This window comes from Engystomops pustulosus, chromosome 5 (assembly GCF_040894005.1).
Source record: "Engystomops pustulosus chromosome 5, aEngPut4.maternal, whole genome shotgun sequence".
Classification (NCBI taxonomy): Eukaryota; Metazoa; Chordata; class Amphibia; order Anura; family Leptodactylidae; genus Engystomops; species Engystomops pustulosus.
Window position 1 is genome coordinate 170130833 of NC_092415.1, and position 12887 is coordinate 170143719.

The 12887-nt window shown below is 37.9% G+C and overlaps 1 protein-coding gene across 1 annotated transcript in view; it reads left to right on the forward strand.

Annotated features, from left to right (window-relative positions):
* IGF2BP3 (insulin like growth factor 2 mRNA binding protein 3) overlaps positions 1-12887 on the forward strand; it is a 56264-nt gene that overhangs the window by 24950 nt on the left and 18427 nt on the right. The window contains exon 3 of the mRNA XM_072153776.1: positions 2066-2114. Within this exon, the coding sequence (XP_072009877.1) occupies positions 2066-2114 (49 nt within the window). The remainder of the gene's footprint in view (positions 1-2065; positions 2115-12887) is intronic.

Consider the following 12887-nt stretch of genomic DNA (forward strand, 5'->3'; position numbering starts at 1 on the left):
GAACAAACATACCCTTTTTATATCAACGAAAGAAGCCTCTGCACTATTGATGTACAAGAAAATCTATTCAAAAAGTTCCCTGCACTTCACTGGAAGGAAAGCAAACTCCTTGCTGTTGGTTACACATCACCCTACCTCTTGAAGACATGGATACAAGGGTAGTTTGAAAATATATATATCTAGACTGTGTAGTAACCAAATTTCACCTACCAAACACAAGAACAAATGGGAATGGGAAAAAATGGTAATCGTGACAATAGGTGATACAAGGAGCCCCTTCTTCCTTGCTGAATAGCGGCACCAACTGTTATCATGGCAGACAAGGAACTACCTGTGGCTCATTACAAATTGGGATTAAAAAGAAAAAGTAAAATTCTTATACACATTCTGTATGTTGCTTGTGTTTTAAGACATTGTGCGCTTTGCTGTTTTAGGTTTTTGTTGCTAAACAAATTCTGTAGACTGGTATCGGCGTACTCATTTTGGCTTAAAATATGTTGCAAATGCTGTATTTGTGGTTCCAGACTGAACATGGTTTTAGCAGAGATATTGGGCTCCTATTCGTTCTATGTCATAGGCGACACCTAATCTTCATTTTATAATGGGTTTGTGTGAGATTTTTATTGTCTTTGTTTTCTTTCTAACTGATGGGACTTGGTGCTCACTAGGCAAAATGGCACACGAGAAGTTGGCAGCTTCTTTCTGGGGATTGTGTATTGCCGCTGCATTGTCTGTTTTTCTCCGGCTTATTGTTGATGAAATTATTTTAAGTCCTTAACCGATCTTTGTTCTGCATGTCACTTTCCTAATAGCACATGATGCCCAAGTATAGATGAAATTTTTTTTTTTTTTACACTACTAGTGTGTTATTAGCCAACACCCATAACTGTTTCTAGACCAATATGTTTAAATAGAACAGCAAGTTGTACATAATGTCCTATTTGCAGGCAGCAGGTTATAGAGCAGGGGTAGTTGATTAGATTGAATATAATGTTCTAACTATAGGCCTGCTACAACTAGAAAACATTTTTTAAACTGACGCTTTCCCTTTTTATATTAGCAAGAGATGCAACATAGAGAGTGTTGAATATGTCTTTGAACATAGAAAACGTTAAAAGTTCCAGATCAAACCTAACTTGTCGAGTAACAATTTATGTTGCCTATTGCCCACAAGCGTGTTTGATGCGTTCAACTGGCATTGTGTGCTTGCTGGATGTCTGGCCCGGACGCTCCGCAACCGGAACTGAACTTGCATGCAGAGTTCAATTTCCGGTGGTAAGCCCTTAAGCCGGATGGTCAAGCAAGTGCACAATGTGAGCTTGATGCAAGTTGGATGCATCAAGCGGCAAGTAACATTATCATTTATTTATTTTTTTTTTCCCTTGGTCAGTTTTGCTTTGAACATGTAAACCTGCAAGTCCCCCAACACTCCATGTGTGTTTGGTATTATCTGCTGTTGTGTATTTATAGAAGACATACAGGTTTTGGTATTTACTACATGTATTTGGTGACTTCTGAGCCTGTAACCTAGAACCTGTAGTTACATCTATGTATATTTTGCATGTGCATTCTTGGGAATCCCAGGGAGAATGTGGCATTTCAGGCATTTGCTTGTTCATCTTCTAAACACACAGTACAGCAGGCGCTTCACTACCACAAATGTCTGGATGCAAGTTGTACATAAGAAATGTCTCTATGCAGACTTATTAACTAATGAAGCACCATGCAGGAGTCGTATACATTTGTAGGGCCCTGTAGCCCACCAAAGTGATTATCCTGTTTAAAAAGCATGGCTTGTAGGTAGGATAAGGGAGGGACAGAATCCTTTCCCCTCCCAAAACATGAAGGGGATCCGAGTGGATATGAAGTGAGCTAATTGAATGATTTCAACTTCAAAGACCAAGAATGATAGGAATTCCCTTCATTTTGTATGTGATCAGTTAGCTCCTAGCCAGTTAGAAGTCTAAATATTAGTCATTTAAATTTTCTCTGATACCAGTTAAAATACGTTCTCTGATGTACACATCGATAACGGAAACCTCTTGTCCTTTCCCCCTTTCTTTAGGAGTCGGAAGCTACAAATCCGAAATATACCACCACATCTGCAGTGGGAGGTAAGTTTTGTACATCTACATGTGATGCAGTTATTTAGTAGTAATTATAGTGTAGAAAATGTGTTGCACCTATTTTGTACGGTATTTAAGCCATGCATTGGATCAGTGTGTATATATGTGTGTATATATATATATATATATATATATATATATATATATATATATATATTATTATAATTTTTTTTTTTTTTTTTAAATCAGGTAACTTTTATTTAAGCATATAAACAGTATTAGCATACAGAAATCATAAACACTTCTGTGCAGTGTACAGTTAGTTTCAAACATTATACAATGTTCCCCCTTAGGCCTGGCTGTTTCACTGTTCCCAAAGATTGCCTCTCGTTCCAGAGTCCTCATTCTCAATACAGTTTTCATGTATATTTGATTTGCAGACTTGAAGGGGTATTCTCGTCTGGGCACTCGCATTCAGTTTCACTAATCTTCCATATATAAACATTTCTTCAATTGGATGTTATTTAAAAAAAATGTTCCTGTGTGGAGATAATTTCTCATTAATGTAGTCATACGTTCCCTTAGACACCAGATAGCGTCCTCAGTTACGACCACGTCACACTCTGGCAGCGGTGGCCAGACTTGGGCTATAGAGTCCTGCCTGACCTCCTGGATTCAGCAATCATTACCACAGGACGGCTTTGGTACATGCAGTAACTCCTCGGACATTTCCTATACAAAACCTTTTTGTTTATTTGTGCAATCCCTCCAGCAGAGGTGGCCGTATCCGAGGAAGCCATCTCGTTTCTAAGGGACAAAATGACTACATTTATGAGAAATTATCTTCACACAGGAACATCTTTTAAAATAACATCTAATTGAAGAAATGTTTATGTATGGCAGATAAATGAAACTGAATGTGAATGCCCAGATGAGAATACCCCTTTAATCCTTGTGGTAGATGTCTTTTAAGAGTTATAAACCAGGCACACTGACATACTGCTGTGTGCCCCCTCTGGCAGGATCCGCCCCTCTTTTAGCTTCTTATGTCTTGGATTTTAAAAATTTAAAAGGCAAATGAGCCGGAGGGCCTCCAGAATCCATAGACATTATTGATAATAATTTTAAAAGCCTTTTTTCTTAAAAACAAGGGCATAAGAAACTATAAGAGTAGTTCCTGGCAAATCGGGCACACGCCAGTATGTCAGTTTGCTTAGTTACAATCCTTAAAGGGGTATTCCGGGAATATGAACGTCTGACACAAAAACCCTTGATGATATAAATAAATGAATACAACAATACTCAATGTCATTAGTCACAAAACGGAGCTAAAATAATATGATTTTATGATTTACAAAATGTATGGCCTCTCTAAAGTAGGTGGAGTTATCACTAAGATGGCCGCGACTGGAAACTACAAGTTCCATGATCCTTTAGTTCTCAGTAACTCCTCCTACCACTTATGCTCTGCTAACAGTGATGATGTAACAGGTTTTCTTGCTCTGTTACCATAGTAATGATGTGTAACTGCCATCACCACAACACTGACCATACTGGATGCACTGCAACCAACCGACTACAGCCAAACGTAGTGGTGATCACATGACCATGCCCAGGCAGGTACAGGACATGTGATGTGGACATGTGACCAGCAGCCATCTTCTTTTCTGTGACGGACCGCGCGGAGGAAATTAACGGACTGATTAAAGGGCCAGTAGCATTTTAATTCTTCATTACAGTCTATGTCACCAGCATTTTCTGCTAAGGGGAGCAAAATTTTAAATAACAACTAATTACACATTAGCTTATATTTTGAGTGCCCACTTGTATATGAATTATGCTGATTCCTGGAATACCCCTTTAATCCTGGTGGTAGATGTCCTTTTCAACTCATTTTTACCTTTTAGTAGGCTTGGCTAATTCCCACACCAATTTTTTGACAAATTATCAATATTATTGCGCCTTTCTTCCCCGTTTCAAGAAATATTACTAAAAGTGTTTGGCATTTTTAAGTATATTTCCCACTAATTGTGTCTAGAGAGGGCTTCCATTCTATCCCATGATGATACTCTATTTAGGCTGTGTTCTTGGTGTATGTTTCAGGATCTAATTCCATTTACTATGTTAAAACACTGCTGCATATTTAGTGAACGCAGAATATTTGATGACCTCATGATGGGGAGGGGGGACCACAGACCTGATCTCAGACCCAAGTATCTCATACATAGCTCTGCATGGCCACATACAGCTGTACAGGCAGTCCCCGGGTTACGTACAAGATAGGGTCTGGAGGTTTGTTCTTAAGTTGAATTTGTATGTAAGTCGAAACTGTATATTTTATAATTGTAGATCCAGACAAAAAAAATTTTGGCCCCAGTGACAATTGGAGTTTAAACATTTTTTGCTGTAATGGGACCAAGGATTATCAATAAAGCTTCATTGCAGACCCTTTACAGCTGATTATTGCAATCTGGGACTATGGTAGAGTATTCAGAAAGCTTCACCAGAGGTCAGAGGGGTCTGTCTGTAACTATGGGTTGTCTGTAAGTCGGGTGTCCTTAAGTAGGGGACCGCCTGTACTCCTTAGATTTGTTCAGCAACCAGATTATAATCCTATGCGCTCTTTGTTGCTTTAAAAAGTTAAAATTGTTCTGTTTTCAGAAGAAAAAAACCTCCCCAATCATGGCATCATTACAGGTCCTTTACCAAGTAGAAATCACCTTTGTACAATTTGGTGCATGAACATAATGTAACCAAAGCAATAGTATCACACAGTAATACTATTACCAAGTCAATTCATTGAGTAGCAGCAGGTAGGTAATCGGTTAAAAGATAGACAGTATTGTTGAGCCTAGATCCTAGTTGTGCTTGTATGCACTAGGATGGTTAGGGGCATGTCTTGTCCTGAGTGTGAGCAATTACCTTGAGATATATGTGTATGTATGTATGTATTTATATTTTTCAATAAAGTTTGTATGATTGATTACCTACCTGCTGCTCCATGAACATAATGTGGTTCTCCCTGTAGAGGCTAACAGTGGTAAAATAGTATATATTTATATATAATACATTAAATAAAAATAAAATAAAGGTCCTAAAACCGTATAAGCAGTTTATTTTGGGGTTACTCGTTCCCCTTTTTTTTATTCATGTTAAAACGATGAAATGTTTCCTAGGCTTTGTACATATGTATATTATGTAAGATGTAATATGATAGACGTGTGTGCTTGATGTGATTATATATTTAAAAATTATGTCTAGACTGATTTTATATTGTCAGATCCATTGCAAGAAGCACTTTGTGAAATATGTTGTTTACTATAGAAAGTCAGTTTGTATTCAATGTTGTGATTTGTAAATGGCATAAAAGGACACTTGAGACTATCTATCTTGGAGTAAGAATGATATTCATACATAAGTAGTGGGTTATACTTTTGTGCTGTGAACAATTGACTGGAAAGGCTGTCGAGTTCTATGGGGAAGAAGCTTATTTACCTGTTCCTATTGGGTGAGTCCAAATCCCGAAAAAACTTAAATAAAAGCTGCAGATTGTTTTAAATATTTTCCGGGGCACTGACAATACTCACTGTTTTATAGGCCTAGGCAAATAGTAAACTGTCTGCAATGATGGGTTAAATGGCCACAGAGGTCCATGAATTATTTAGTGTATCAGTCCCTTTAATTTGTCCCCCCCCCCCCCTTCCCCTTATAAGACTTTATGCATTTTGGACCACTTGCTGGCCACATTTTTGGCTGCTAGCTCCGTATAGTTTAGTTTAGTAGGCTCACACACAGCAAGTTTTTTTTTTTCCCTCTATAGTTGCATACATGCCTGTGAGGCTGTCATTGTAAAACATGTTATCTGTTGGAACGCTCTACACAACGTTAAAGTGTAACCCGAAGTCCTTTTTCAAAGCTTTGTTCTGTTATTAAATGGGTTAATAAAGCATTCAAATGTTGATGCTTATGCATCTCTGACTCATTTCATGTGTGAGTAACTCCGTGATCAAAGTTCCTGGCATAAGATGACCTACAATCTTACTTGGTCATACACCCTCCCCGGAAGCCCTGACATCACTCGAGTCAACTACTGCTACACATGGGCTAAAGAATCTTCAGCTGCCGTCCGTGCTTGTGAGATGTAAAGGAAAAATGCACAGCTTGTGGCACAATTGAGAACCTTCCAGCGCAATTCTCAAAGCTATAGGTCACGTTTAGTAAGACGAAATAAAGCAACTGCTGGCAGCACTTCACCCCCCCCCCCCCCCTCCTCTGCCGAAGTGTTTACGCAGCGATACTAGGCTTGTAGCCGAATGCGATTGAATCCCTGAAGCTGGCAAAAGGGAAGTGGCTTTTATTTGGTTACCTGAAAGCAGTGCTACTCTGTCAGCGTGGGAGTTTTGAAAAGTCCCTAGTGACAGTAAACTCGTATACTAGTATTCTGTACACACATGGCTTCCGGCCAGAATAACAGCAGCGAGATCCTATCTCTTGATCTCTCTCATTATTGGCTGTTGTTCTTGTTCCTTTACACCAAACTTGGTTTGTGAAATTTGCACTTGGTGTAAATATAGATCTTTAGTTGCTTACAATGCAAACAAAACTTAAAATCCTGTGAAATGTACCCTCTTTTTCACAAAAAAATTACTTTGTGAACATCCTTGCTGCAAATGACTCTACATGATTACAAGTATTTATAATTTATTTTGATTCTATGTCCTCTGCAGATGTGAACATGCATTTTATATGCATGAAAGACTGTTTCTCCGCGAACACAGATGGTTGGGTTTGTGCGTGCAGTCTCCCATACCATAAATGTATAGTTTTCCACATTAAACTTTTATGCTATGGAGTTGCATCTGCCTTTTTGTGTTGGTTGCCACTCCCTGAAATTCTAGAATGCAAGTAACCAGTGACGATTAGAAGGAGGCCATACAACAGTCTGATTTCTTGCTGGGCATATAAGGAAAATCCATCCATCCGCTTCCTGAGTAGTTTGAGCATTTGTCTGCTTTGTTCAGGAAGCGATGGTGAGGGGATAACTGCTTCCTGTAAGGGCTGGAGAATACTTTTGCAGCTTGAGAGATTTGGAGGAATCTGCTTTTTCGGTCGGTACATACTACAAAGCAGTGATACATACATTATGAAACCATGGACTGTACTGATCCTTAGTGCATTTCTAGATCTGGAATTCATTAAGAAGTTTAGAACCCAGCTTTACACTTGTGGACTTTTCAGTTTTTGTGTTTAGTTTTTATAGGAAAAAAAATCTTTTTTTAGTTTGAAAAATACTGGTAGTAATAAAGTAAGTTCAGCAACATTTATTTCTAAACATGTTGTTTTAAATGAATTTCGATTTAAAAAAAAAAAATCTTGGATAATTCTTGGAAAATATGTTTGACATGAAGCTGTTGTATTTTGTACTTAAGAACCTTAAGTTGGTAAAATTTTGGGTGAATTTTTATTGGTGTAAACAAAGCTAGCTAATAAGAGGTGCAAAGTTAGGCTACACAGTCTTAAAGGGCTATTCGAGGAATCCTGGAAAAACGCTTGGTGTTGTGGCAGTCTTTGGCTGGAAGTGCTGGGATCACTTTGGCTATTTAGCAGCTTCAGTCCACGGGAGGTCACTTGAGATGTCAGAGAACGTGGCAAACCTTGATCCGTCTAAATTATGCCAGTTTATCATTCTGCATCCGTTATGTTTTAGATTTCTATGCAGACCTAGGAGGATGTTCTTTTAGTATAACTTCAGTGTAACAAGTCACTGTGACTCATATTACGGCTATAGAGGTGTTCAAAAGTTGGATACTAGTGCTAGAGTATTACAGGTTGTAGTTTCTGGAAATGGAATTTCGTTCTGGAATTTACTATTGGCACCTTCTTATAAGCCTCAAGTTGGACTTTGGTTTTAAAAGGGGGATAGAGAAAGGAAAGTTCAAAGGTGAAGTCAGAGGTCTTTTCTCTTTATATCAAACAAGGCAACCATTTTTTAAATACATGGTAACGCAACTAGTTGCATCACCTAGTCTTTGTTTTTGCATGATTGTTTGGATCTAAACTTTTGAGTTGTATTTTCGTCTTCAGTTATTTCCCCCAACCCCCCCCCCCCCCCACCCCATTTTTGAAGTCAAAACCAAGAGTGTATCATAATGGGAGCAAACTTTAAAAGGATGCATTACTTTTCCTATTTAACCCACTGTTAGCATTGGCTCCGATAACTGCTTTAACAAACAAAGCCTCATCACTTATTTGTCAGCGGTGCACAGTCCTGCTTATATAGGTTCATGGATTATGTAGATGAAGGCTGATACACATGTTGATAATCAATTACCTTTTGAATACCATCCTTGGTTTATTCAAAGCGACCTTAACATATCAAACTTCTGTCTATTCCCCCAGCTACCAGATCTTTTTTTCCCCCCTTCATCTTTATACAAGCTTTAAAATGAAATGAAATATTTTATATAATTGTATATTAAGTGAGGATAGACGTTTTTGCCAGCATTGGTTGGGTTGACGGCACTTTATTTTGATGCAAGGTCAAAACTTAGTGATAATGCATTTGAAGAATTAAGTGCAGAGAACATTAAATTCTAGTCTTATGAAATAGCCCTCTATTAAAATAATATTCCGAATGTAGAGTTAAAATGCACAGATTTACTGAATTCGGTATTAAACAAGCTTCCACCCTTTCCATGACTGCCTCTTTTGCAATGGATTACATTGGTTTCGAGGCGGTTTTGTTATATATCTCCCTTCTCCAATACATAATGCACAATTGAATTAGCTAACTAGCGTGTGTGGTGTGAGGGGAGATTCATCGATGTTAAGTTAATTGACCACTATAACTGGCCTTAATCTTGGAGCTCTGTCCACAACATACACATTTTGGCTGGCCTAAATGTTAAAGGAAATCTACCAGCTGGATTGTAAACCAAGCACACTTGCATGCAGGTGTATGCCCTTTCTGTCAGGATCCGCTCCTTATTTGTGTGTGTGTGTGTTAGTGTTAAAAGGCTTTAAAAGTTTTATGTTATGAGGGGCTCTGGACTCCATATCTGTTGAGCCTGGAGCCCCTTGGGCTCACTTGCATATTTTTTAGAGCCGGTTTTAGACAAAATTAGGGCTTTACAACCTAAAAAAACGTGGGCACACACCTACATGTAAGTGTTCTTGGATTATAATCCTTGATCCTGGTGGTAGTTTTCCTTTTAAATATGTGTATGGCCAAACTGTTCGTGGTGCACATCTGTAATATTTCCATTTATGTGATCCAAAATAATTTCCTTATGGGACAGTGTTGTCTATAATGGAGTCCATTGGCACCTGTAAGGATTTCATGACTCAATAATTGATAGAACTACTTGTTGTTTATTGCAGATCATCAATGTTGCATACTTTTAGTTCAGAACTTAGTTTTAAAAGTGTTCATTTATTTTTTTGAACCGAGAATAAATAAGAAGGCATTCGTGAGCAATACACAAAATATACAACCGTAATACACAGATGGAACTGCTACACCAACAAGTTGTGTATGGGATTACAGGATAAGGCATGGGTTCCATTGAAAAAAAATCCTGGCACAGACATAACATTTCTACATCTAGTAAAGTAAATGCCAAATGACACATTTGACCACTATTCTATGTGTCCCATTTTAATACTTTAAGAAAAGTGATAGCACTTGTGGTAGTTATTCCACAGCAACTGTGTTTCCGAATTTTGCATGTGTTTTTATACATAAAAAAATTTATTTGATACCTGCAGCTGCTGCCATGCAGAGCTGTAAATTTTACACTGCTGGGGCATGCATTTACTTCCTCCCCTGCTCTTTGAAGAATTATGTCTTTTCTTTCATGGCAAATGATTTTTGAGCAACTGTTGTGCTTGTTTTTATATAAATCGGTCTCTCGTCCGAACAGCTGGGAGAACAAACAATTTTTAACGCAAGGGAATGGAAATGTCCCTCTGGCCCTTTTAATACTTTAATGTACAGGCGCTTTCTGTATTCTGCTCATTAAATGGTCTTCAGTACACAGTACTTCTTTTTTTTTTTTCTTGTCCAAATTCCAAAAGTTATGTTTTAACTGAGGGCTTGTTTTTTGCGTTAAGAACTGTATTTTCCAAATGGGTTAATTTTCATGGTAAAGACAGCATAATGATTCAAATTAACTCTTTCTTGAAGCAAAATGGAATAAAACAGCTGTGGTCTGAGAGCTATGATTTTTTTATTCATCAATCACAAGAGGATTATTAGGGTTTGTTTATTGCAGCAACAAGTAAAGGTTAGATTGGTTCTACTACTGTAGGATACATCTGACTTTTTGATCACTTTCTATTACTATAATGATGTAATATCTGCTTTTTTTGGTGGTTTTTTTTAATTTAAAATTATAAAGTTTTTGTTTTTTCTTTACTGTCCCACTAGGGGATACTTTACCAGGTACCCCCTAGCGCGATCAACTGGACTTAGAAAAAAAAAAATTCCAAATGAGAGACTGGTAATTTGAACGCTCTATTTCATCCTATGGCATTGAGCGGCTAAACATTTTCCTGGATGCTGGTAACTTGCTGAACTTTAGTCCATGGCTGTAGTGATCAACATGAGCGTTATGTAAGGTGTCTGCAATGAAGCTTTGTTAGTCCTTGTTCCCTTGTCAACCCCAAATTTTTAAAACCCAATTGTCACAGGGACCACAAAATAATTCTGCTGGGGTTCCGCTTATTAAATATACTTGTTCCGACAAAATCAACTTAAAGGGGTTAGCCACTTTACCTCATATCCTGCCCCCCACATTAGACAATACCGTACTTAAAGTAATTTACCAATACAAATGTTTTTTGAAAATTCTGCTTTCTTGAGATTGAGATATTTATCAAGTGAAACTTCCTTTCTTTTACATCATCCATTAGACATTCCTAACCATAAAATGGTTGCATATGGAGGGTCCATGAATAGCCCTGACAGGACATTTTGATAGTATTCATGAATATAAGATCAAGGTCCTGGCAGGGCAATTATTCATGGACAGATAGAGATCACATGACCCTTCATTTTATGGTCAGGAATGTCTGGCTGATGAGGTAAAAGACAGGAGGCTTCACTTTACACATCAAGAAAGCAGAGCAGAATTATTAATAGATTTATATTTGTAAATTACCTAATATCCTGTGCTCCTTACTTACACACATTACATAAATATGAGGTAAAGTGGGCAACACTTAAGAACAAACTTGGAACCTATGTTGTATGTAACTTGTACTGCCTCTACTTGCAAAATGTACTTTTAACCTGATCCCTTGAAGGGAACCTATCGCCATAAAAACACAGTATATTCTATGGGAGATGCTGAGCACACATTTATAAAGACTGGATAAATTTTAAACTTTGTCCCTTTTCTAAACTTTTGACAACCTTTTTTATAAATGACAGGTTACAGTGAATATTTTTCAGTAAAACAATGTATCAATCAGTTCTGCTCCTCCTGCACCATAACATGCTGCCTTGAGATCAGTTTTCCTCTTTATGGTGACTGGTTACCTCTAAGTACACTCCTCCCTTGTCACAGGACCTACACTTGGGGGAGATGGACACCTTTAGCCTGAACTTTATGAATCTGATTGTGTTTGTCACTAAAAAGTATCATCTGGACCTTTTCAACATACAAGGTTTCTTTTGATTTTGTTATAGTAAGGTATTTCAATACCGAAACCTATAGCCCCCCCCCCCTCCTCCCCCTCATTTCTGCTCTCCTACTCTTTGCATTGCTATATTCGTTGGTGTTTCAGCAAGATTGCAGAATTAAAACATTGATTTAGCTGACAACTGACTACACCTAGCTTTTTTATCACCCTATAAATTGCTCTAATATTGCTTTACATAGGAATGTACTGGGTTGCTAGAAAATCTCTTTAGAATCGTTGCAGTCTATAGAGTAGCTTGGGCTTCGTGGGAGTAGTTTAATCACTGTGAAATCGATGCTGAATTTGCAAGTGATTGTCCTGTTATACCGTCAAGGAAGAAAAAAAAAAGTGGCTCCAAAATCTCTGGATACCCAGCATGTAAGGAGAAAAAAATAAAATACAGTTGCTCGCTGATCTCTTGTCTACAGCTACATCGACGCACTCTTGGCTCTAGCAATAGTCATTCAGCTGCAGTGATTTTTTTTTTTTTTTTTTTTAAGATTTGTAGATGCTCAATGTATTCAAAAAGGAGAGCCCTAAAAGATGCATCAGTTTATGAAGTGCCTGGTTCATAACTTCTAAAGAAGCATCACTGACCTGAATCCATCTGGCTTTTTAAAAAAAATAGTTTTAATGGTCTCTTTTTCCCTTAAAAAAATTGCTTTAAAATATTCACATGAGCTGAAAATGCTCCAGGTGGTGTGTTATCGCCTGTGCAGCCAAAGCCTGGAGGGGCTCTGGTGAAGCCCCCAGAGCACTTGGGGCTCATCTGCATATTTAAGCAATTTAAAGGAGACCATAAAAATTATTACAAGGCCAGATCCTGCATTGGGGTGCAAAATGGATTTGGTCAGTGATGGCTCTTAAAAAGGAAATCTACCATCTCTTTCGTACCTTATAAAGTCCGTTTTAGCCACTTTCTAAGTCACCTTTTACACCTGATGTGAGACAATTTTTGCAACCCCAAAAGTTAATAAAACTTTATCACATCCACATTGTTCTTGGAACTTGGGGTCATGAAAATTCAAAATGTTTCAAATATCCATAAACTTTCTAAAAGCAACAATTCTGTAGTTCAATCAGTACAAATTGCCCCTAAAAAGTCCATGTAGCCCCAGCCATATGCCAGGGTCTAAT